At 41.7% G+C, this 26,904-nt stretch overlaps 1 protein-coding gene and 1 long non-coding RNA gene across 2 annotated transcripts in view; both read left to right on the top strand.

The window, feature by feature from the left end:
* agbl4 (AGBL carboxypeptidase 4) overlaps nt 1–26,769 on the top strand; it is a 294,869-nt gene extending 268,100 nt beyond the window's left edge. Inside the window, exons 10-13 of the mRNA XM_030433368.1 lie at nt 12,177–12,329; nt 16,475–16,637; nt 25,244–25,337; nt 25,471–26,769. Coding sequence (XP_030289228.1) covers nt 12,177–12,329; nt 16,475–16,637; nt 25,244–25,337; nt 25,471–25,570 — 510 coding nt within the window. The 3' untranslated portion in view covers nt 25,571–26,769. The remainder of the gene's footprint in view (nt 1–12,176; nt 12,330–16,474; nt 16,638–25,243; nt 25,338–25,470) is intronic.
* On the top strand, nt 16,648–23,040 carry LOC115591389 (uncharacterized). Its single transcript, XR_003985954.1, has 2 exons — nt 16,648–19,485; nt 21,590–23,040. It is a non-coding gene; the product is annotated as an uncharacterized LOC115591389 (long non-coding RNA).
* Nucleotides 26,770–26,904: the final 135 nt, after the last annotated feature.

The following is a 26,904-nucleotide window of genomic DNA, read 5'->3' as shown; positions in this document are numbered from 1 at the left end:
TTTAAAGGTAGTTTTTCAAACTGTGCCTTACAATTGTTCCTATAAACTAGAGCCTGCAAGTAAGGGGTGTGTAGTTCAGAGGACCTGAGAGTTTGGAAACGCTCCTGACAAAACCACACTATGTTTACAAAGCGTAACATCTCAGCAGCCACGGAGGTAACAGCCGAGACACTGAGATTTATGGTTGAATTATTGTCGCGGTCAATAAATCTGTTTATTTATTGTCTTTATTAGTTGTTTGCCGTAAGAAATGTCAGAAAATACGATTTTTGACTTTTTTATCACTCAAACAGATCAATCAATTATCAAAACAGTTTGCGATTATTTTAGTTGTTGACAACTAATCTATTACTCACTGCAAACTGTACCAGGATTGATCGGCAACATGTGAATCCCGACTTATATTGCGCAAAGAGTCAGCACAGTCCTTTCTGTAACCGCTGAATCAAACACAGATATATTTACCCTTATAGTAATCAGTTGGAGAAAGACATTACTCTGTACTGTATGATGGTCATGAGATTTGGTGCGTCACTCACGCAGGTAGTTGTCAGGTGGCTTGGGGCAACAAGCTAGCTGATATAGCTTTAATAGCAGCGATGTTTGTCATTTTAATGTTGTTGTTGTTGTTTGCTGTTAACTTTGTAACAGTGCGTTGGGAATGCCGCTCTTCATGCCTACGCTGTAATAGGACAAATAAAGCAAATGTTTATAGTGTCTGTAGGCTACAATAAATAGTAATGAACTGTTCCCGATAAGCACAGTTAAATTTGTAAAAAAAAGAAAAAGAAAAGTGAGGTTACTTCCACTCAGTGTTTCTCAATTCACTGCATATTGCAGTAATCCTTCTCTGGTCCGGATCAACCCGGTAACAACAAACCCCAACATTTTGGCTTTTGACTCTTGGAGTCACAGGTTCAACTTTCAAGTTCAGCCGGCTGTTCAGTCGTACAGGCAACACATCAGCAGAGTATCTCATTTGGTGCGTATTTCCCTGAATCAGCCTTATTGTAGAGACCCGTTGAACTCACATGAACAAAAATATGAACGAGGGTTAATTTAATTCCAGCGTAACATCAAGTGGACCAAATGTACATACAGGCCGATCTATTACCAACTTTGAGCTATTCATACTTATAATGTTATTTCCATTGCATATCATTTGTTAGCAATTTTTGCTGTCTGCAAAATATAATTTTACAGGTCCAGAAAATTTCATGATAAACACGTGTTAATTAACGTGTTAACAAGTGTGTTGAACACTTGAAAAAAAAAAGCAAGGAAAAAAATAGATAAATTAAAAAAAAAAAAAATATATATATATATATATATATATATATATATATATATATATATATATTAGTATTAAATCATGTTTGAGTAATTTTGAAGTAATTATTGTCTTAATTTGGGTGATTTCAAAGACATTTAGAATTTATTACTATTTACTATGAAATTTGCAGGCCGGTGAAAGGAAGTGTTCTCATGCTGTCAAAAAACGCATGAACATCTGCATGATGTCATTATCACTGTCATGAACTACAACAGTATGATTTTATTCTAACACTTCAAAACAAAATTAATAATATGAATAAAAAACATACACTCTTGATACACCTTTAGCATAGTCCACTGTACAAAATATATATTGACTCTTGTATAAACTTAAATAACACTGGAATGTAGATAACATTTCGTGACAACATATTTGGCTGCCTCTGTAGAGAATAGCTAAGGCAAAAAAAGGCTCCGACTGGGCTGTTCAAGATGTTATGCTCATCACTCCCCAGTATCTCTATGTAAACATACCTATGGGGAGTGATGAGGTCGGAGCCTAGACGCCAAATACTAACTATGTTTTGCTGCTCTAATAAACATTTCAAACGTGAGCTGTCTGACTGAGCTGTCATTCTGATGGTTGTCCGCCGTATTCACTGCAGGTTGTGAGTGCTAATTCAATTCAAGGTGCTGTGCAAATATGCTTTGGGGCCTATGACTTATTTACTACTGTACTTTAGATACCCACAGTTCCCTGCGTAACACTTCATAATTCAAAGTCACATCGCCCTCTGTTGCACAAAGAAGCCCATTCAGTTTGAAACCCAATCAACCATTCCTGTGACAGACACCCTTGTCACTCCGTAGTGATTCTCCATAATTGTGAATTCAGCGGCGTTCTCTTTCTGCTGAGAAAATAGCTTCCTTGTTCTGTTCAGGGCAATAACTTCCCAGACAAGTGTTATTTAAATCAACTTGTAGCGGGAGCAATCTTCACTACATTGGTATTGATGGCTGCAAACTTTTATTTGACAGATATTTGTGTAGAAATTCAACACTGCTGCGAGCATTTGCATTCGCTCGTGTTTATGTAAACCCTGTCCGGAACAACAACACATGATGTTTTAAAATCAGTAACTTAAAGTCCCATCAGCCAGCTCGCTCGGAACTGTTATAGTACGATAATATATGAATACAAAGTATGCACAGTTTCCATCTGGCACAAAGGCTTTGTGATACATAAATATTCCTCATTCAGCATAAATGATATCAAAGCCTACAGTTGGATTGTGGGGGGAAGAGGAGAACGCTGAACATGTGCTACTCTGCAGCTGAAAATAGTCTGAAACAAATGCATCATGTAGTCCTGTAATGTTTTTAAGGTGATTATTATATTAAATAAACTCAAAATGTATACTGTATGTAAAGTATACACAGTACTTTCCAGCTTTAGTTTGAAAGATTTAAGGGCTGTGTGGGTTGGATGGTGAGTTCTGATAGAAACTCACAAATGTTGCGGTAGATTAACGCACTGTGGGTTTTTGTCACTGCTGCCGATCCCACTGAGAATCAACATCATACCATCCGACAATGTCACGTAATTCTTAAAGACTGCATTTGGTGTATTTGTATTTGTACAGTGTAGTTATGGCAAGTGGCACCAGCTATATCAGGCTGTAAGGGGAGCATTGTTTATAAAAACGTGTTGAACCGGCTTCATTCTTTAAAAAACTTAAGAGACCTTTGTGTTTAAGGAGTTAGTGGGCCAGTTCTTGGAGCGAATATTGAGTGACCAGAAAGAGGATGCCACAGGGATGCCCGTCTCTTACTGACTCTACTGGTCACATAATAGGACAGTGGCTCTGATTCCCACTATGAAGTTTCATACGCAGTGTTGATGTAAATGTTTTGGGTGATTTTTGCTACTTTTTCCGTCTTTTTCTTTTCAAAAACAAGTCCATGTGCTTAACGGGAGATGGAGACATCAAATACGTTCTTATCTTACGCTCACATCTATGTGACCTTTGAACCTGCGGCGAGGGTTTTGTTCTGTCCTTCACGCAGCTTCATATCGACTGGGAACATTTCAGAAGTGGAGCTTGCCTTATATCGTTGACATGCTCAGATTGTGTTTATTTGGGCATTTTCCTAGATGTTTGTGCTTCTACCATGGGTGAGTGGGCCACATCGATAAATAGTTTCTTTCTTTGTCCGTTTTCAAGTGTGTTTCTTGTTAGTAATTCCAAGTTTGTGTTGTGCTGTAGATCCCGAATCTGAACAGGTTGTTTCATTTTGAAAATTGATCGGCTGCTTTATGGTGTTCCTGCGCCAGACTTCCTGTCTGGGGGTTAGGGGAGAAGCTGTTCAGTTGTTTCTGCTGTTTGTGTCTTTCTTGATGTTAATATCCTTACTAGTCGACATGTAGGAATAATTATAATTTTCCCAACTGAAGAAGAAATATACCGAATACTAAAATACTAAAATACTCTCCATTTTTGTCTTGCCAATGGCTCAGGTGAGGGGTTTTGTATCTTCTCCTTCTTCTTTGAGATTTATTGGTGGTTGGCAAGTAACTGGTTTTGTTTTGACTTCAAATTCTTATATAGGCAATTTTTAGGGAATATAATTAATGACCATGTCATCCATAGGAGCAGATAATATACTGATCATTTTCCAAATCCATACTCTGAGTCTGTTTGTCTGCTGCCAGTGGTCCAAATAGCTTAATGCAGCTTTAAAGGGATCATGTGTGTATTATTCACATATTAAACATAATGTAAAATGTAGACTAAAGGTGTGATCAAGTACATCCATTGTGTGAACGACAACTTAGTATTCACTCATAAGCTGGCTCTAAAATTCCTCATCATCCATCTGAAGGCAACCTTGCTCAAGCTGTTTCATAAAATTCCATCATTTACCATCTGCAGCTGAACATCGGTCAGCAGGGAAAATGGCTGAAAGAGGCAGTGATGCAAGGCGCTATAATCTGTTCCCAAGCTACCCTGTTGTTTGTTTTGAAAAGAAAGAAACGGAGAGTGAGGCAGAAAAAAAGGAAAAGAGACCAAAGAAACAAATGGACCCATCTCCTTCCTAAAGCGTTGCTTTTCCAGCTCATTTATCAAACGCAGAAGAAGAATTCTTTTTGATTGGCTGATTACCAGGAGCATTCATCACCGGCCGACATATCCCCACCAATTTGACACTGCCATTTTGGATAATTTGTTAAGGATGACAAAGAGGTCATTGTTGCCTTGGCTTCTTTTTGACCTTTTTAATATTAGAAAATTAATTTTCAATCTGAAACAAATATATTAGGTCCTGTCACAGCACTGAGATGAATTTTGCACCCTTGAAATCCTCCCTAATGCCCTCATTCTGTGACTCCTAAAGCACTGCAGTCCCACACTGCAGTCTCTCTCCGTTTCTGTCTCTCTTTCTTTGTTCAACGGTCAGATCAACGGCCGAAGAAGACGAGGAACTCGTGTTTTTTTGTGTGTGTTTGTGTCTTTTTCTCTCCCTCGCCAGTCTTCCCTCTCCTCTCTCTACGCATGTTGTCCTCTGGTGACGGCCTACCATTTCTGATCCATTTCTGAGATTTACGGCCAATTTTACCCAATCATCCCTGCGTCATTCCAATCCCTTCATCATCCCTCTCTTTATTCTCCCTCAGTTTGAAGCTGAATCGTCGACTTTTCGCACGGAGCTAACAAAGCTCACACACTCTGGCAATTTTATGCCCCCCTCCGCCAACTTATTTCACAGGCTTTTTACTTTATCTTAATTTTTAACATAATAGCTCAGAATATTTTTTCAATACCTCCCCTCGCCATCCCATTTGCTGTCTTTCCTTATCACCTCTCCTTGTCTGCGCCTATCACCCTCCTTCCCCTGTTCTCCTGGCAGGCCCTCCCGACAGATGTGGCAGCTTATGTGGCACTAACAGGGCCGAAGCAGAGGGCTGCCTGTGCCCGTTCAGGCTGATTACAAGTCACCTCTGTGTTCATAAACAGACAAATACCGTCATCAATTTGAGAGCAGAGTGGAGACAGGGGGAGGGAGGGGGGAGAAGAGGAGAGAGAGAGACAGAGAGAGAGAGACGCAGACAGACGGAGGAAGTGTTTTGTGTCATTTACCCTCGTCCATGAAGCAGGTCATGCCATCTGCCATGTTCTGTCATTGCTACATCATTAGAGGGTCACTGGCCACGTGCCCCCGTTACTTGAATTGGCTTCTCTAACTAATGAAACGTTGGATAGAGTTTTACAGCATACAGGTGAGATTTTTCTTCCCAAACTTTTTTGTATGAGAAAGTATAAGTCAGTATTAAGTTAACGCCTAGGTGGCTCCAGCATTAGGCTAATTCAGCAGCTGCCTTGCTTTGAATTGACCTTTCCCTGAAATTCCTATATCGATTGTAGACTAACGGTGTATGGTTCCGACATTCAGTTAATCCATATATTTGCGACAATTTGCAAAAAAATTAAAAAGTAGAATATTAATACAGCTAAATATTCCAATATGTATGTGTAGACAGTTATCATTTACATGTTTAAATGTTTACCTCTGCATCTTCACAAACATTTACCATAATCTGTTAGATCCTGCCTCTTTCAGAAGGCACACTAAAACCAAACATGTGTACGTCATTTGACTTCTGATGAAGAAACCCCTTCAGAAAATGAAAGAACACACTTCAGAAAGTAGATTAACCACAGATTTTTTTCCACCACATGATTGACAGCACTAAGAATATTGTGCTCAAAAGAGGCCGGCCCAACTGATTGCTGTTTGATGAGACTGAACTTACACTATAAACAGCAGCACGAACAGGAGCCTTTCCTACACATTTTTGGAAGAACATGTCAATAAAGAAAATCAGCTGTTAACACAGTCTGACCCAAAGGCATAATTTGGTAACATAATGACCCATCCTTCCTTTTTAAGTTCCTTGGTGAGAACAAGGAAGTGTTATTGTTGTGAAGCTGGTCAGGTAAAGAAAGTTATCTGTCTCCATCCTGCTGTGTCTTTTAATCAGGAGGTATCTAGCCACCACGTATCAAAACCCTCATTACTAGAGATGGCGGGCCTGTCCAGTTGTGAATTTCTCCAATTGTTGACACCGTGTGCATTGGGCTTTGGGTAAAATCAGTATATTCATACAAAAATGTTTTTCCCCTTTCCACGACCAATGTTTTTCTGTTCTAACATAAGATCGGCTCAGTAGCTTAATATTTTTTTTTACTTAACTAAGTGTTGCTTTCACGGCAAGTGGCAGTTCATGCTACATAATTTTGTGTACAAAAGACAAACAAAAAAACAAAGCAAGAGTCACTTTCACAATAAGCAAATCAACAGAGCAAGCTAACAACTGAAAGATAATGTTCATCTAGCATACATCTAATATCTGTCTTGCTTGCCCAAGTAGCCTAAATTAGAAAGCCAACTACAACTGATCAAATCTGCTAGTGACAGACAAAATCTTCCATCTGTAAAGAATCTAAGAAGTCTGGTTTTTGTCTGTTTCATGCAGTTGGTCAGTCCCCCTCACAGGTATAATAGGTAACATTTAAATGTTGAGTAATATGCATTGCATGGCGAGTAAGTTCAACTTTCTTCTCTTGAACAAGCAGCAGTTTCCCTTCTCCTCGAAAGGTATACTGCTGATGCCATGAGCTTTATTCAGGAGCTTGTAATCCTGCTTCAATCAGCTCTTTTTCCTTCCCGTGTAAAGATAAGCCCAGCATTTACGGCCCCTCACAGCACCCCGCGCATCCCGCTCTAATTAATATGCAGGAGATAAGTACTTGTCTGACAAAATTCATTCGTTTGACCTTCTAGGTTTTACACTAAACTGTTTGCGGCCGCTGCAAGTTCACCACAAGTTGAGAGTTCCCTGGAGCTTCTGCAGCGAGATGGGGCTTTGTTTCTCTCTGAGAGGTTTAATTTGGACAGCTCACTCTCCCCCTCTGTTTCTCTCTCTCACTCTCTCAAATTGTCTTCTGACTTTCATTCGGCAGTGTCTGTTTCTTAATTGCCCCTAATTGCTTAATTACAATTTCAAATGAACAATTCTGGAGGTCAGAGCGGGTTGTTAATTGAAGCATCAATCACAGTGGTGGGGCCTTCAGAAGCGTCTCAGTTTGATTGACAGGGCATTAAGCGAGTATTGTAGTAAGCCTGGACATGACATTGTGTGGGCTCCATGGCTGCTACTACAGCAACTGCTCCTCTTCTACCGTCCTTCATATGAGGCTGTGAAGGAGAAACCCTCTTGAGTTTGAATCAAGACAGGGATGGACGGAATTGGACAGGATTTGGTTTTGTGTTTTCACCCACTACAAACAGGATGTGGCTTCAGTTCTTCACCTTTTTTCAGTGCATGTCCTCTCTGCATTTGTCCCAGATGACCTACTTTCCTTTCACATCATGACGATCCACAGGTGGTTTTTTGACAGCATATACTGCAGCATACAAAGACATTTTAGACCAGTGTTTAATGTTCTTCCAACTCAGTGGCCACAATATGGAGACAACCCACAGAATAGCTGTAGATTTCGATTGGCAGACTTTTCCAATCAACCTATCTTTAATTGACTAGTCATTCAGCTGTATTATCTGAGTTTGGTGTGGAAGCACTTTTCCTGGCCTTCTGAGCCCTAACCTCAAACCCCAAACCTCTGGCATTTGCCAAAAATCACTGCGTCCAAGTTCTAAATCCCCTTGAAAGAGACTGTTGTAACTGTATTCTGATGCCAAAGGCTTTGAAATTAGTGATAAAAAATGAAAGAAAAAAGAAAAAAAAAACATGTTAAATTTATATTTAAATAGCTCTACTTTAGGCATGTCACATCCAGTTAACCTCTCTGTTATACTCAGGCTGCCACTTTTGATCAGTCCATCCACCTCTGTCTCCTCCTCCTTTTATTCTTCTCCCTCCTCCTCCCAGCGTCCGTCTCCTTCAGAGGGGAGAGACCTAGGTGATTATTAGGCTAGTTTCCCTCATCTAGACCCTCGCTGGTTAGTTGGAGCTCCTTCCACCCTCCTTCCTCTGCCTAATGGAGCTCGATCAACCTCCCCCACCCCGAGCTCCATCTCCATCCCGTCTCTCTTTTCACCTCCTCTCTAACTCTTTTTGTCTCTCTATATATCCCTCCCTCTGTCTGCGTCCCTTCACCACCGCTGCTCACTTGGCTGCATTTAGATTTTCTTCCCGCCCCCCGCTCTTTTTTGTGTTTTGTTTTTCTGTTGTTTCTCCCCCCCTCCCTTCTCCCACTGTCCTCTTACACTGCCCCCTCCCCTCCCTTCCCTCTTCCAGCTTCTCCTGCTGCTGCTCCTCTCCTCTGGGGCTCCATCCATCAGGTTGTCGGGGGCTGCTAGCAGCTGACTCCCAGCCACCATATTTCACCGCCAGCCAGCCAAGCAGCTGACAGCACAGCCACCGCCAGGAAATTGCTTTGGCTGTGAGCGGAATTTCAAACACAGGCACACTGCGTCGCCCAGGCCGCCCAAGCACCGCTTCCCTCTCTCTCTCTCTCTCTCACTCTCTCTTTCTGACTCTCTCTCTCCCTCTCTCTCTCTCTCTCTCTCTCTCTCATTCTCTCTCCCATTCTCTCTCTCTCTCTCTCTCTCCCATTCTCTTTCTCTCTCTCTCTCTCTCTCTCTTTCCTGTCAATCTCTCTACACCTCCCTACACACATCTCTGTCTCTCCCTATCTCTCTCTGTTCTCTCTTTTTCTCCCTCTCTCTGTTTGTCTTCATGTACTTATTTCCTCTCTCTGCGACCCCGTCTCGATATGTTTTTTCTGTTTGCTCTTGCCTGCCCCCTCTGTCGCGTCACACACACACACAGAGTCACAAACCTGTATGCAGCGTTTTCTCTCTTTGTCTTTTATCCGTCTTTGTTGCTCCCTCCTTCCCTCCCTCCCTCCCACTATCTCTCCCTCTCCTTTTCCATCCTCTCATCCTTCCCCTCGCCTCCTCCTCTCCTCCTCTTTTACGACCCGCAGGGAACAAGGTGTGGTGCTGAATGTGTAATGAGCGGAGAGAGAAGGAGGGAGGGAGGAAGAAGAAAAAAGTGGAGGATAAAACCAGGAGGAGAATGGAGTTATAAGGCAGAGAGAGAGAGAGGAGGCAGAGGAGGGTTGTTGGTTGGGAATGCTCCTGAGTTAAGGGTCACCGGGTGTGTGAGTGTGTGTGTGAGTGTGTGTGTGTGTGTGTGTGTGTGTGTGTGTGTGTGTGTGTGTGTGTGAGTGTGTGTGTGTGTGTGTGTGTGTGTGTGTGTGTGTGTGTGTGTGTGTGTGTGTTCCAGCCCCTGTCAGACCACTGAAGTGAGGAGGTTTTTGCCAAGTGAGGTCATTTTTGCCGGTCCTCACATCCTGGCTGGGTTAGGTTGAGTGTTGGGTTTTCCTTTAGACTCATCTACTGAAGGGTCAGGTGTTGCTCCATTCAGAAACAATATATTCTTAGGTAAATTATGCAGCCCGAAAAAATTGTTGAACTAAAAGCAATTCAGAAAACGAATGTGGTCGGCAATGGGACAGTTTAATAATCTGTTAATTATCATTTAACGTCACAGTAAATAGAACGTGATAAACACCAATATTCGGGTGAATTCCATTAAAAGATTCTGTGTCTACACCCAATTCCACACTGCATGATAACAGAGAATATTCACAGGGATTAGTACTGCATTGTGGGTAATGTAGGCACCAGGTTTTGATAATGAAGAAGAATGTATGGAATAAAAGAGGTGATATCTCTCATTCTTCTGTTTATTTTAAACTTCGTACAGTCCAGCAGTGCTACAAGAATGCAATTCTAGACCAGTGGACTGCTTTTCAAAACCTACATTACCCACAGCGCAACTTGGCCACTAAGTGACATTACTGGAGGCAGTTCATCAGATTTCATGCAGCTTCCTCTGGAGCCATAAAATGCTTTATACCCCTTTTTTTACATACGCAGTAGTGCTCACCAAGACCTGTAAACACACTGTAATGCATAAAATTGGTGGCGCTTTCCTTTAAAGAACACATTATGTGCTGCTAAGTACATCTGACACTGTTGGTTGTTGGTGGTAAGAGGGATTTATACACTCTACTGTTCTGCACTACCCTGAAAAGATACCAGACATGCACAGATGGACATCACACTGCAGCTTTGGAAAGCTCCTGCCAATTTAAATCAGGAAGGTTCAAACAGAAACAGCAAAATGTTTGTTTTAAAAATCTAAACTTAGCTATTCCTGGTGTTCTCTTACCACCATCCAAATCTTTTTAAATCATTTCTAGCTGTGAGCAACTCCACCAGTTCTTTGGTGTGCTGCAAAATATCCATTCACAGCACACTTAAAAACAGTGCACTCAATCCACACTGGCACTACACACTCAACATACTCTGGTATGTAATATGGTATAGTTAAAATATGCATAGCTTCTGACCTTGGTGGAACAGAGCTGTCTTTGCTATGTTGAGTTTAAAGAGACAGTTCACCCGAAAATCCCTCCGAAATATTTTTCTTCTTGCTTTTAATGCTGCATCCATCTAGATGTTTTGATGTGAGTTGCCAAGTTTTGGCTACATCGCCCATACAGATGCCTGCCTTCTCTCACAGATAATCGAACTAGATGGCACTCAGCTTGTGGTGCTCAAAGTACCAAAAAAATACATTTAAAAACACAACTGTGATGTCACATTCCCAAAATCCTAACCTGGTTACTCAATATAATCCCCAGACTGTGGTGTGAGCAGTTTCAGGTTGGCACTTACTTCTCTCTATATCACCGTGCAGAAGGAAGTGTGCATTTAGTCATACTAAGCTAGCTAAAGTGACAGCTCAACCATAGGAGGATGCTGTAAATGTTTACAGCCCATGTTGTCACAAGCACGAGCCTCTCATCCATGAGTAGATGCACATACACGCAAAAGAAGGCAGAAATGTCTGCAGCTTATATCCACAAAACTCAGCCACTCAGCAAAAGGAAATAAAAAGAATATTTTGGATTTTGGCATTAACATCCTGTTAACAAAATTCAAGCGCACCCCATTAGTGGGTTGCCTTTCTGTTCCTTGAATATTAATATGCATGAAAACAACGTAAAATCTCTCACACTGCTAGCCCTAATGACCGTTAAATGCTGGAAATGGATGCTTCCTGCATCTGCACGTCATTATTATATGGTTATAGCTATAGAATAAGTCAAGTCAAGAGAAGCTCCCTATTTGTATCACAAGATAAGATCTGTGCATATGTGTTTGTGTGTAGATTGAGTGATAACACAGTTGAGCAAGAGAAACAGATCTTATCAAATCCATTTCTCACAGTGTATACTGGAGAGAAAAGACATTACCCACTCAATGTGAAGTCAGTATTAACCTGATAGATATGTAAGGAGTATGTGATGAACTTGAGAGAGAGAGAGAGAGAGAGAGAGAGAGAGAGAGTGTGTGTGTGTGTGTGTGTGTGTGTGTGTGTGTCTTTACCCCATATTTATCTCTGCTCACATCCATGTACAGTATGTGCTGTAGATGTGCCCTTCAGAAGGACAGTGTGATTGAAGTTATGTGTGGGTGGTTGGCTCCTTTCAGTTAGTAAACACATCCTAAGTCTGCAGTGTCTGGAGGGTTTGTAGTCGCCCCATGGGTGACAGCCTCAGCACAGTCTCCCCAGAGCAAAGCAGGCCTTCCCTTAACCAATTAATCAAACTTTATTTGTGTAGCACCTTTTATACAGGTTAGCGCAGTTTAAAATGCATGGCAGTCATGCTCACACTGTCAGAAAAATGTCCCTTCTTCAACACTGGCCTCCTGTTTTTTCATCTTCTGTCTGTTTGTCTCTCTGTTTCTTTGTCCCTCTGTTCTCTCTCAATGCCTCCATCCCTCTTTTCCTCCATCAGAGAGTCAGTTTGGAGTTCTACATTGATGTCCATGCCCACTCCACCATGCTGAATGGCTTCATGTACGGCAATGTGTTCGAGGACGAGGAGCGCGTCCAGAGACAGGCTGTCTTCCCCAGGCTGCTGTGCCAAAATGCACCAGACTTCTCCTTTGTAAGTCACATAAACAGACACACACACACAAACACACACCAACACACACACACACAAACACTCCACAGAGGCGGGCTTAAGGGCCGAATTTCACCGTCTCAAATCCCGCAGCTAGCTCGGAAAAAGAACACAAAATAGTTCTATCTCAGCAACTAATGGTGAGGTGGTGTTCAGCGAGGCACTTAATTGCCACCTGCTGCACTCTTAGTGGCGCATAGGCGATGCCTTGGTTGCAGCGGGTAGCTCTTAGGTGTAAATGCATGGATTTGAGGCGAGGTGTTGATTGAAAAAGGAAAAGCAGCTGCTTATAGGTGAGGAAAAAATATACACAGACTGCATGTATTTATTAATTAGCAGTAGATTGTGCACCCAGCTCGCACATGATCGTACACACTTGCACAGAGAGAGACACACACACCCTCACACACTCATACACCTACACACACACAGATGTTAAATTGTTTGTCTGCAGATGAAAGCAGAAGGTTCCAGCTGTGCACAAAAAGATTTCACCTTGACCACAAATGAGTTTAAAAGACAAGAGGGTCAAACTTTCTAAACCCTGATGATTCAGCTCAACCAGAAACAGGATACAGAATGATTAGAATATTATATATATTTCGAAAGGTATGAATTATGGAAAAGAATACAGTAGAAATTCAGTATTAGGTCGGTATGCTAACTTTTGGTGTGTCAAAACAGCAGCAGTGGTAGCAGAAGTCCTTGAGGGACAAAAAAATTAAAATGGAAATGATGTATGAGAAGCTACTCTCCCCCTCTAAACTCTGTATATCCAATTCAAATTTAAGTATTTGAGATAAAATATGCAGTGTTGTAAAAAGTTCCCAAGAGTTATACTCAAAAAAAGGTGAAAATATTGTGTTAAAATATTACTTTGGTAAAAGTGAAAGTCAACCATTGAAACAGTGCTTGAGTTAAAGTTATATTTAATCTACCGGTACTTAAGTATCAAAAGTTAATTTCCGGACATTTAAGATTCTCCTGTCCTTACGCTTTCTTATAGTATAATTGTCACCATTAGCATTAGCAACACGGCTACTGCTCAAAGCAAAAACATTTTTTTGTTGTTGTTTTTTTACCTAATTTGACCTAGAAACCCTGAACTCAGGACACATTAATAAAAACAAAAGTGTTTTTTTCTCTGTGATCAAGTTCAAAGAATGCCAGTTTAGAACCGGTTGTCAGGGAGAACACATATCAGCTGGGAAACCGCAGCTCTCCATCGAGAGAACGCCAATCTGTTCGCTCTCATTTTACCTCGGTTTCTATCACTCTCCCTCTTCTTTCTTCCTCCATCAGCAGGGTTTCTTTTCTTTTGCTGTGTAGAGTTTCCACAGTTAGTCCAGTAGTTCCATCGTTGCCTAGGGGTATCGACCAAGGAAAATGCCTCTTCCTGTTGTAGTTGCACAATGGCAGACACCTGCCTTCTTTGTGCAGCAATCTGGCTTTCTTTTTCCCAGTAAAAAAATCATGCCCAGTGTCAGACTGAAGAGCATAGTGGAAGCAAGGCTTATAGAGAACCAATCTGATGTGGCATGCAGTATGCAAAGTAACTAGTAACTAAAGCTATCAACTAAATGTGGTGGAGTAAAAAAATAGTGGAGGTATGAAGTACCAAAAAAACTGATATACTCAAGCAAAGTACTTACTTGAAGTTTCAGGTCTAAAGTTTGCCAGACATGTGACCATCAATATGAATATGCAATTATACTGTACATAAGTGCAGAACAGAAATAGCAAACACTGTACAGGTGATGACGAAGCAGAGGACTGTAAAAGTAGGCCAGGATATTCTGTATGAGCAGTGCAGGTGCTCTGCTAAAGCACCTTCTTCTGGGTTTATCTGGGCTGTGTAGAATGAGGCAGGAGGTGAACCTTAAAAGAAAAATTAGTATTAAAAGTATTGGTAATGATGGCAGACGAACACATCCATTCGCTGACTGTGATGCTTTTCCAACCAGCCACACATGCATAAACTGGTGACACCTTTTCATACAGGTACATTATCCACCAAACCATTTCCTCTCCTGCCCCGTGTCACTTCCTCTGACCTTCTTTTTCTCACTGATGGTGACATTTAATAGCAGAGCCACTTACACACATCATAAAGAGTAACCTTTACTACCCATTGACACCCAGTGCCAGCCTCCATACACGGACAAGTCAGACAGGCAGACGTTCACTCACACATGTATGGAAATGTCACTGATTGTCACTGTCTATACAGTACGCAACGTTGAGAAGGCAAGTAAAACGCTATTTCAGGAGAATTTATCTCCCTCCCTCTCCCGCTCTCCCTCTGTATTGCTTGTGTGACAGCTTGCCCAGGGGTCATCTCCCTCACTGTGCTTTTGTCCCTCTGCCCATTCAGCACTACCTAAAGCCCAACGCAGCAGCAGCACAACACAATCATGGCAAAGTCCCACTGGTGGCCGCCAAGTCTGCATTTCAGCAAGGAAACTCTCACTGCAGCAGAGTGGAGTGACAGTGAACGGAAACTTTTTTCCACACTCCTCCCAAGACAGACTCAAATTTTGTGTAGCATAGCTGACACGCTGAAACCCAAAATAGACCGGATGTTTTGTTTTTTTCTGCTTTAGCCATTTACAGCCGATCTTGATAATGACTTTGTACAAAGGAAATCTGCTCAAATAAGCTACTGTAACCTTCATAATTTGTCCGGGATTCTCGAGAGGCTTAACGCTGAAAGTTACTGAGAAACAAATCACTGTGTGTTAATGCATTTTTTCACTGATGAGACACGTCGGCCAATTTCGCTGGTTGGTTTTTTTAATATATCGACAAGGTAATATTGTCAAATTAATTCTTGCTGGATATTAATGATGCAAATGTGTTGATATTAATGTTTTAATTATTGTAAATAAAATAAGGTTTGTTTTATATTTAGCTTGGAAGTTAATGCATCATTAATTCAGGTTCATATGACTGACTCAAGACCCTGACATAATCAGTCGGACTAACACTGGACTTATACTGGAAGAATATTATTTTCATACTAAATGATTGTTCCGTACATACGATCTTTGATGTATTTAAAACAAAAATTGCCTGATAGCAGCATGAAATGTCAGTGAACATGTGTGACGTGTATACCTCTGCCTGAACATGTGTCAGAGTAATAGAAGTTTGTAGAACTTTCTATCTTTCGTTTGGTAGCTTCTTTCAATCAGAACATTTCCAACTTATACTTAGAAACCCTTCAATAACTGATTTTTTTGGCCAATAGGGGGTAGTGGAAAGAAGCTGTGATCACAAAACTTTCACCTTTTAATGTAAGTTGATAAACAAACATTGCAAACTTGTTGTTCACAATACATCTCTGTCAACCTGCTCAGTCTAAGTCCAGTATTAAAGGAGAACTTTGGTCGATTTAACCATGCAGCTTCATTGCTCAAGCTACCCTTGACTTGCCAGTACCGAAGACGCGAACACATTTGGTCCAACCATTACAGAGCTCCGTGAACGGAGATTTAGCATTGACAGCTAACAGCATGGGGTCAGAACTTTGCACTGTGTTTTAAGCGTCTTAACATGCTCCACATCTCACACCAAAAGTTATGCAACATCAGCAGACACCTTACAACACAGCACTGTAGCGTGAAAAATATTGATTATAGAAGCTTTGAACCATTTGGTAACCCTAGATACAGCAGGTCTCGCCAAACATGATGGTTGCTCTACAGAATACTCTGTTCCATCACAGTGTAGTACAGTGAAGTGTGAACTGAGATACAAAAAACAAAAGCAATATGTTTCTGCTGAATGTGTATTTTTTCTCTTTTCCTGTCAGTGCTGGTGCTTGACAAATGATCTGTCATTCGAGTTTTATGGGACATAACATTTTTATTTTTGAAACACTGGCCAGCTTCTTGTACATTTTGAAACTTCAATCAAAAAAACTTCCACAAAGGTATTCAGGGACTTTCCCAGGTATTTAAGGTTGCATGTCATAGTTATAGAGGAAAGTATTCCAGACTCTTTAACGCACACTTTAACAGGGCGGATGTATGCTGACACAAGGACTCGAACACAAACCCTCCGACTAAAGTGTCCTCTCTAGCCTATGTCTCACTATAAAGTTGTTTTTTCTGTTGTTTTTCCAGTCCAACACATCCTTCAACAGGGACGTGGTGAAGGCCGGTACCGGTAGACGGTTCCTCGGTGGTCTCCTCGATGACACGTCCTACTGCTACACTCTGGAGGTGTCCTTCTACAGCTACATGACAGCTGGCAGCACCGCACCTGTGCCCTACACTGAGGAGACATGTATCCTTAGACATATGTGATCCGAGTGTGTGTGGGGAGCAGCAGTCCTGTTCTGTTTTGTCTCTCTTTATTTCTCCTCTTTCCTCACACACACACACACACACACACAAACACACAGACTGTCCCTGCAGTAGCAATCTTCTATTGAAATCAAGCCAATTGATCTCATTATCATTGAAGTCATTATTTTAATATTTGTGTCCCTGGTTGTGAGTGTGTAAGTGTAAATGTGTCAGCGTGTTCCTGTGTGTGTGTATGTGTCAAGTCATGTGTACTCACCAGAAAACCATGTTGCTCTTTTGTTGCCTCTTGTTGCGACAGATGTGCAGTGACAGAATAGGGATGTGATAGCTGCATCTATTGATTTCATTTACAAAGGAGAGAGGAGAAAAGGGGGCTTGTGTTGGCGTATGTAGCGCCGTGTGTGCACACAGTCGAGGCTTTGATTGCAATAAACAATGGAACAATGGAGCATACGTGATTCCCGTCAACTATAATCGCGCAAAGCACACACACACACGCGTTCATCATGGGAACCCGAAGGTCACAGGTGCCCTAATGGAGCCAGATGGGAGGAAGTTTTCCTTCAGCTGACCTTCTTGGGGCTGAAGAGATCTGAGAGCCGGCCGATGGCAGTCTGATCTTACCGATAGAGTGAGTGAGAAGACGGAGGAAGAGAGATTTAGAGAGAGCGATAAGGACCCTACACATGAAAAGTATGTTCTTTCCTACACATATTCTGCAGGTGGAGGGGTGTGTGCAGATAGACGTAGCCCTAGTGCCCTCTAGTGCTAAGAGCTGGCACATTGTATCTCACCAGGGCTATTTCTGATTCACACACACATGAAAAGTTAGTAACACTCATGTTAATTCTGCATGTTGGTAGATGGAAATGTTCAGAAGAGGTGAACGAACATGTATCCTGTGAGCAGTGAGGCATTCAGGGGATGTTGGATAAAACATACCTGGTATTTTTTTTAACAAACTGATGTATGTCATGATCGAGTGTGTATGTGTGTTTGTTTTTTACACACTCTCATCACTTAAACTCTTCTCACAGAATCATCTCAGATTTACGCCAAAATAGAGGGCACCGGCACAGCCACAAACAACATTTGGCCTTACATTCAGGAGTCTGACTCTTATGATGAACAAACAGCACATCACAAATTCTGCTCAGTGTTTTCACTCGAGTTCAGAGCACGATAAGAAATGGGGAGCCAGGTATTTCAGGGACATTTCTCCTGAAGGTCAAAAACTCAGCCCATGTGGGAGGCTCGCTTGATCTTTTTTTTGTTTTCCAGGGGAGTGTGTGAATGTGTGTGTGTGTGTGTGTGTGTGTGTGTGTGTGTGTGTGTGTGTGTGTGTGTGTGTGTTGTGAGAAGAGGAGGTGTACAAGGAGGAGGGGCTCCACAGGGTCTGCAGGCGGCACAGGGACCCGGTGTAGAGTGGAGATTGGGGTCAGGCAGGTTGAAGGAACCAACCATGTCGCTTTATACGCCCCAGCAGTCAGCTCGATGGAGCGTACAAATCATCAACAGAGACCTTTAGCATCTCGACGCTCCCCCTCCACCTTTCTCACCTGATGCACACACACACACACACACACACACACACACATACGCGAGCCCACACGTGCTCCAAACTAACACGTCAAATGAATAATAACCCGAGCCCCTAACTCTCACTAGCTTCCAAACACGCCGCCCTTACCCTTTCATCCTCCCTGACTCTCCTTTGCCACTGCTGTGACTTGTAGCTACAAAAATTGAAATCTTAACCTTTTTCTCACCGCCGGTGACTTTTGTCACAGTTTGACGGTCTTCAGAAAAAGGTGTAATGCAGCGTGTGTGTGTGTGTTTGTTTTCTGATCTCTCCTCTCCGTCTCTTCTCATGTCCTCTACTCTGTCCTTTCCTCTCGTCTCGTCACCCAGAACATAACAGCTCATTATATCATTTAGTCAAGCTGAGAATCCTCTTCTCTGAAACAGCAGGGACAACCTCCATTGCGTGTCTGTCTTCTCTTCGTCCTCTAATCATAACACCTGTGTGTATGTGCGTGTGTGTGTGTGTGCGTTTCCATGTGTGCCTCTTACACATATGTGTCTCTTTTTTATGCTTCCACACTGTACAACATTCCCTCTCCAAGAACTGTAATGAAACAGTTCGGCCTGTTATTTTCCTCCGGGTTTTTTTCTATTGTCATAGTCCAACTGCATTTTGGGATGGAGCGTCTGGTTCAGACTCTGAAGTTTAAACTGGAGAGTGGAATGGATCAAGGTTGAGAGAATCTGGGACCTCGTTCAAAACTCAGCTTGACGCTTTCCATTGTATGTGTGTTCAGCAGTGTGTGTGCCTGTGTGAGCTTTGGGGGCTTACTTACGTTGTAGGTGTGTGTGTGTGTGTGCGTGTCTGTGTGTGTGTGCATGTATGTGTGTGTGTGTGTGTGTGTTTGTGTGTGTGCTTTTTTTAGGCTGTGGAGAGACAGTATTCTCTGTAACTTTGAAGAATTATTCAAAAACTTTCAAAGCTTTTCAAGTTTTTGTCCTTGTTTTCCTGCGCTGAGTCGAGTTGTTGTTTTTTCCTATCATGGTACAGAAGTGCTGATTTTTCAAGATTTTCAGACGTATGAATCAGTGTGTGTTGTCTTACTTGAAGACGTATCGACGCATCGTGGATTGACAGCTTTGTGCAACTGGTTTTGATGTGTCCTACACACACATTTATAGCCCTGATTTCTTAATGACGTGCACTTCACAATAACAGTGGGACTCCATGAATGCCAGAGCTGCCAGTGGAACCCAGTATGCATCAGTGATCCTGACACCCAATGGACAGCTTGTGAGAAGTATGCAAATCATATAGCTTGGAGGAAAATATGCTTCAGCACCACACATCATACACATCATCTCACACAGACAGAAGTGGATATGTGCTCACACACACAGAAAACATACATTTATACATACGGCCTATTGCACAAGTATTGTTGCTGTGCTCAGATAAACAGGTGTCCTCATGAGACGGAGACTCGAGATAAAAGTTTAGAAACATCATGCTCAAACCTGAACATTTTGCAGTCGTATCATTTATAGTTACAAAGCTGGAGGAAGTCAAAGTGGCAGATAATTGCAGATTTTCAGTATTTTCAAGCACTGACATTAATTCAAATTATCAAGTGTGACTGAGCCGGAACTGTAAGCACTAAGAGCAGATGACCTCTCTAGTAAGATATGAAATCTGTGGAACTGTCCTTTAAAGTGTGAAAATTGAAAGTGGTTGAAATGACAGTTTGAGTTTAAGTTGATGTGCAACCCCTGAATGTAGTTGAATAGTTAGTTGACGAGTGAGAGATAAAAGCAGCTGTAAAGGTTTTGAGATTAAAGTTCAGCCAAAAAATAAAAAATCCCTCATCATCCACTACACTCAGTAAATCAAACCCTTCAGGGGCTTCACAGCAAAACAGCATTGAAACATTCTTCAAAATAACTCAAGTAGATCAGGACTTGTTTTAAAGCGCAAAAAAAACCCAACCAAAACAAAGCATCAAATAGCTCCATACAGCTTATCCAGCGTAATCCAAGAATCCAGGAGCCCTGAGATCCCAATTGATTTGAAAAGACAGTATTTACACCCTTGACACATGGTCTAGCTCACGCACCTACTTCAGGTGCATTTTTAGCTTAGCAGCTACAGTAAAGGCTTTAGCTTTAGATGTAATAAATAAATAAATAAATAAATACATTTCTAAATCAATTTGGGATCATCAGGACCACATCTACTTTATTCGTTTAGGGGAATGCTGCAAATGCTGTAAAGCTCCAGGAGTGTTTATTGGACTATGAAACTTCACCTGACTTTCCATCTGCTTGACTGTGAGTAAATGATAACTACATTTTTGTTTAAGGTGAACTTATCCTTCCCGTTGAAAAGGAGCAAACTGTGGAATCTTTACTAGTTATGACCACTTTTGTTTCAGTTTCTTTATAATCTTTACTGTCACTGGATCTTAACACTATATAAAAAAGAATGTCTTTAGAATCAAAAGAGTCTCGTTGCTGCTTGTGCATACCGTATGAAAACAGAAGCCTTAGTTACGCTCATTTCAGTTTACTGCTAAGGTGTCAGAGCTTGTCTCCTTGGCAGTGACAGCAGTTCCTCCTGTCGGGGATTTAAATCAGCCCTTGTTTGTCCTTTTGGGCAATAAGACGTGAGGTCTTTGAGTCGCTACTAGGGACAAAAATGTCCCTTTCTGTATTGCTGTTGTTGACTAGCCTCTTAATTAGCATTGATAATTAGCTCTCGGTGTGTCAGCGTAGTGACAGGACCTGTCAGTGGCCCATATTGATGGCTTGAATGTCCCCTTGCTTGTCTCCTTGTTAACTCCCATCTGATCTGGACAGCATTCTCTGCGTGTCTTGTCCATTTTACCACTGGGGGCTTGTTGTCTGATCGTCACCTTGTCTGTCTGTCTGCTAGGACCAGGCACGAGGGAGACGACGGTGAAAACCGCTAAATGTCGTGCTGACAGTAAACAGCTGCAGTAAACAAGTAATGACGTCCCCAGCCCCTTTGTCTGGTGTGTCCTGTATCTCATCAGCACTTAAGCCTGCGTGCCCTTGAGCCATGACAATGACCTGCTATTGATTAGACAAGACCATTAAGTGTACTGAAATGTTAGAGAATACACCTCACACACCTCAGTGACAGGCAGGCAAGATGCTGACAGGCTGCATCCTCAAAGGCATACGCCTCTTTGACCTCTCTGGGGCTGGATAATGATTATACAACGATAATGATAATGTTTTGCAGTAAAGTAGATGGTCATCATTATCAATAATATTGTCAGTATTAGCCTAAGTGTGATATTTCAGAGGTGGCTGCCTAGATGTGTATCAAAGCAGCCGAAGGTTTTCAGAATATTTCCACTTCCTACCACCTCTGTCATTCAGGCTACAGCCCACTGACTGTTTCCTGGCTCTCCCTCACATCACTTCCTGCTGCAGCTGCAGCCTCGTTCCAGACCCTACGGTTTCCCCCGGCAACAGGCCAGGCAGCAGTCAGGGCATCCTCTGTGTCTCCGACCATTCGCCCCATGGATGAAGTTCTCCTTCAGAAGCTGACCGTCCATCACCAGACCTCCTGTAATAGACGGTGAGTCATGACAAGCCAAGCTGAGAGGCCATCTGCGCACGGTGGGGTCCGGGAGATATTTTTGTCGCTGAGCGTGCCTGGCCAAAGAGCTCAGGACTGGCACAGAGCTCTGCTGATGAAAGAGAACGGAGGAAAACACCAAAAACTTTCCTGATGTCAGGATGAAGATGTCAAGGATACAAGGGCAGCGTTTATATATACAGTATACAGATACAGTGTGTGTCCATGTGAGTGTATATCACTCTTAATGACAAGTTGTGGATTAATAGTTCATACATTTAAATCATATGTGTTGTTTCTTGCCATGTATATACACCAACAGGTCAAGGTTTTCACTTACACTGACATTGCTCCAAACAGGAACCGAGCACAAGTGCCAGGCAAGTGCCACAAGTATCTAAGCATACTCAAAACCTGCAAATGGAGCTAACGTTGGTCATTAAGGTGGGACTTGGAGAGCCTAATACCTTTTGAGATGGTACATGTATGCAAAACATTTAAGAAACAAGATTTACAATGACATTTGGTACACACATGCATGGTGCCCTCAGGATCAACTGTAATCACTGTGGTTATCACTTAACTTTGCTCTCTAGTGCCATCATAAGGTCAAAATTTTAATTAGTCCAATAATTGGGCAACATACTTAATGGTGCTATCTGGAACTTATATGTTGTTCTGAAAGTGGACTTTATTTCTAAATTAAGCTAGCTACTATTGTTCTCAGTTCACTTTGAATTCTGCTATTTCAAATAAAAAGTGACACATAGATGCACATTTCTACAAAGTCTTACATAGTTAAGATTTCCCAAAGATGATGAACTTTGCGTTTATTTCTCATTAGCAAACATTAGCATTTGTAAGTAACGCACTTGACTATATGTTACATCAGTGTTTGGCATTAATTAATGAGACACTGCCTGCCTGCAATAGTCAAAATTTCTGCACCATAGTCTCATTGATCCAAAAAGTTGCGCTGAAGATCTCAAAAGTTGTGCGTTGTAGCGTGTTATATTTGATTATTTTCTAAATTTTATATTCTCCACAATTTCTTATTTATGGTCATGATATTTATGAAATAGCCTCGTAAATGTTCTCTCAGATTGCACCACATTGATACATTTAACTTTAAAATGTGCAAAACTTTCTTCTGGGGGATCATGGTCCACCTAACATAGTCTCACAAAATCCTTTGAGATTGGGTTAGGGTTAATGTTAGCATTTAAATTAAAGAACAGATGTGCTGCTAGCATGAATGCAGACTCTTCGTCTTGTTTGGAACTATTATGCATTAGAATTAGCATAAAAGCAAGATTTAGAAGGACGTAACCTTAGTTTGTTCATCGGTAGTTTTATCTTGACCTAATCAATATCATCAGCTAGCTGTAATGAGGCACACACACACACACACACACACACACACACACACACTCACAGCAAGTCTGGCCTGATGCAGGACTCACAGACAAACAGCCAGATGGGGTGTAAACACAGACTCCGGAGTCGTGTGGAGAGCGTTGCCATCAGCCTGCCGAGTGAAGAATGAAGTCCTGTGCAGACTCCTGAACATACGCAATAACACACCCTCAAAGGCCAAGGTGACAGACTCACTACAGAGGAGCTTGCTTGCATATTTAAAGGTCTAACTTACCAGGTATGCCCGTGTGTGTGCATGTATGTGTGTGCGCGCGCGTGTGTGTTGCTTAAAGTATGACTAACTGCAAAGCCTGAAGTGTACGCCCAGACAGCCAGCTCAAACCGAGGATGGATGGATACAAGTTAACAGCTTTTGGACGATAGCTTTTCACATTTGGAGCAAGCAGGATTTATGTAGCGTGGGTCATTTTGTGATCATTGCGAGAAATTGGAAAATGAAAACAAAAAATGACAGAATCGCCATTTTTTTCAAACATATATTTTCTTCTGTATGCCAGTTGTTTCAATCACACAGTGGTGACAAATAGATAGTCCGGCGGATGACAGGCCCTATCCGAGTATCAACAAGGTAATGACGGGGGAAAGTGACAGATTATGTCTCTGTGTTGCTCCATCATGCTCCAACCTGGTGAAGAATGGAGGGAGCATCAACATAAAGCATACACATCAATGCCTCAAGATGGGAAAAACCTTTATGTTTTTGTTTGATTTGTGTTGGGATCTATAAGAACAGTACGTATGTGCATGTTGTATAGATATCGGATGATGGCCATATGTCTTAAAAATAGATTGATGGATTTTTTTGAGGCCACTCACCTCAGTGACTCTATGAGATGTACTCCTCCTAGCGACATTGTTCTTATTTATCTGTATTTACAATATCCTCACTCCGGTTGATTGAAAACATTGTTGGCATTCTGTGGTTCTCTATGTCTTCATTATCTGAGCCTGATTGTCATCATTTCTTGCTCCGCTGGCCTAATGATCACAGGCTTAGCAACAGCACTCATTGATGCTCAGCTGTTTTATAAAAGCAGTGAGGTTATTGATATTGTCCCTAATGTAGTGAGGGACGATTGGGCAGGATGATGATGTGTGCGCTCACCTCTGAATTTAAATAAGGCCACAGCTTATAAGTAATTGCTCTTGTGTGATTCATACCAGCATCATACATTCGGCTGACGTGAGTGAAATGCAGTTGATTTAGCCTCACTTAAATCAGAATGCAGTGTGTTGTACCTTGAGATTTACACTGCCTATTTATCCAGTCGCTGTAGTCCCTATTATTCATTTAGCTCACTGGGTGTGTGCAGGGTCAACACTGATTGGATGTTTTCTTTTTAAAAATGTTTCTTCATGTTAAACATATTTAAGTAGGGATTTGGTGATTTTAATGTGTCATGCAAATATTCAGCTTGAGAGATTTTTAGAAACGATGTCACGTCTTCATAAATTTTCACCCTCTATTTTTCGCTTTATTGAGGACTTTTTGGGGATAGCACAGCAAGCTATAAACACAACACTGACACATTATTACAATTATAGTTGATGTCATACATTTTAGCAAACAGTTGCCGATTTTCACATCCAGTAAGCACTGAGCAACATTCATTAGGAGTCGTGTTTCTGACCAATCTCATTATTTTAAGTCCAATATTCACTCTGCTTTCGCTCTGTTTTGGGTCTCTACCAATTCCTGAGGACAATATCTCGCTCTCTAGCTGATAAATGCTGCACTACCAGCTAATGGCTAACTTTGCCTGTTATCTGTTTGGTGCCAGGCAGGTAGCGTACAGTGGATTAAAGTAAAATTAACGGCCGTGCAACCAAAACAGTTGGCTGAAAGACGCTAAAATGGAGAGCAACTGCAGAGTCTCTGTGCAGTAGCTTTATGTTTCACTCCACAATGCAAATGGACCACTGTCGAGTTTGGGAATGACTGATATAGTAAATGTTTTAGGAAGTGTTACCTTAGACTCATCCAAAGAAAGTTAGCTTTAACTCCGTGTCCTCAGACATGAAGCTGGGCAGGAATGTGGCTCGGACCTTCCTGGATTACTACAAACTCAACAACCTCATCAAAGACAATATACCAGCTCACCTTCAATGGTAAAGCACTTGTGCATTATGAATAAATGAATGTGTATCACAGTATGACTTTCGTGTCCTTTTGTTTAGCTTTTTCCTGAATTATATCATACCATCTCAGCCATTCATATTAATATGTTTTTTTTACCTCCAGTTCTGAGATGAAGTTCCACACAGGCAACGGTAACGGGAAGGGCAACGGCAGAGACACATCAGACAGAGAGAGGGAGAAGAGCCAGGGTGTCGGGCACTAGACAGACAGACAGAAGGACGCAGACTGGGCTTGTATAAAAACGCGGAGCACCGTACAGGAGGATCCTTCACACTTCATTGCCTTTAGAAGCTCCACATCTCCCAGGCTATAAAGACTTATTTTCACAGATTTGTAACAGTGGGGTGACTGGTACCTGCAGGACTGAAGTCAGAACAAGTTTCCTCTTGGGTTATTTGACTCTAAACAATAAGTGTGCGTGACTATAAAATGTGAACTATCGAATGCCAAGGGAAGACAAACAGGTGGTTATGCACATGAATTCCATCTGAGGCCTTCATCGAGCAGCTCCTTTTGTTTTGTTTGTGTATGCCAATGTAAATAAATGCATGCTTCCCCTTTTACTGACTTGTTTCTTGTGAACAATTGTTTCCCTTTTATTGCAAATCCACAGAACAAGTTGCAATACACATACATTTTCACCCCTATTCTACCCCTTCTCTTCCCTGACTTCCCCGCTCACCCTTGCCACCCCTTCTCTCCTCCATCTCAGTTTTGACTTATATTGCCAATACTAATTTATGTTCTCTGTCTTAAGCCAGTCTGTCGCTACGGTTAACAACATGGTGGCCTTTGCTTTGTTTACCCAGGTGCAGACAACATGACCAAATCTTGAAAGTATTGCAGCCATTATTTGGTTTACATGTGTGTGATGGTAGACAGTACTGCACTATATGTTGTTTGGCTGCTGTTGAGTCAGTGAGCCATAACTTTGTTTGTTTCTCACTCATTATCATGCAACAGGAAGTGGTTCTAGGGGTAGAGGTTTGCCAGTTATGTCAGACAGGGTTAATGCCACTTTCCTCCAAAAATCATAAACCTCTGGGCAGTCCCATATCACATGGTTAAATGTCTCAGATATATTGAGGTTGCACAAGTAAGGGCTAGCTGTCTGTTTTATATGGAGTCTCAAAAGTGATGTATGAAAGGCCCTGTCCTGGATCAGATGATGGCTGTGGTTCTTGGATGCATGAATAAGTTTCCTACTTTTTGTCTGTTCCTGAAACATTGAATGACTTTTTTGAGGGTGTTATTATCTCTGTTGGTATTCTAATTACTCATTAAACTCTTAACCCCTTTATCATATATTTTTTTAACCTTTTGCTTCCTTGATGAAAAGCTGAGAATATAAATGATTGCTGTACATGAGACCTATGATAAACATCTTTATGGTTTCTTCAACTGTTTTCTTGAATTATTTATATACTGGGGTCGACCGATATGGCTTTTCCATAAGTGATGATGATAGCAGTTATTAGAAATCATGGAGACTGAAAGCTGATATTTGGGATCGAGACTCATTTGCCGTAAAACAGA

Source organism: Sparus aurata, chromosome 11 (genome assembly GCF_900880675.1).
Source record: "Sparus aurata chromosome 11, fSpaAur1.1, whole genome shotgun sequence".
Classification (NCBI taxonomy): domain Eukaryota; kingdom Metazoa; phylum Chordata; class Actinopteri; order Spariformes; family Sparidae; genus Sparus; species Sparus aurata.
This window is presented reverse-complemented; position numbering and strand designations above follow the sequence as displayed.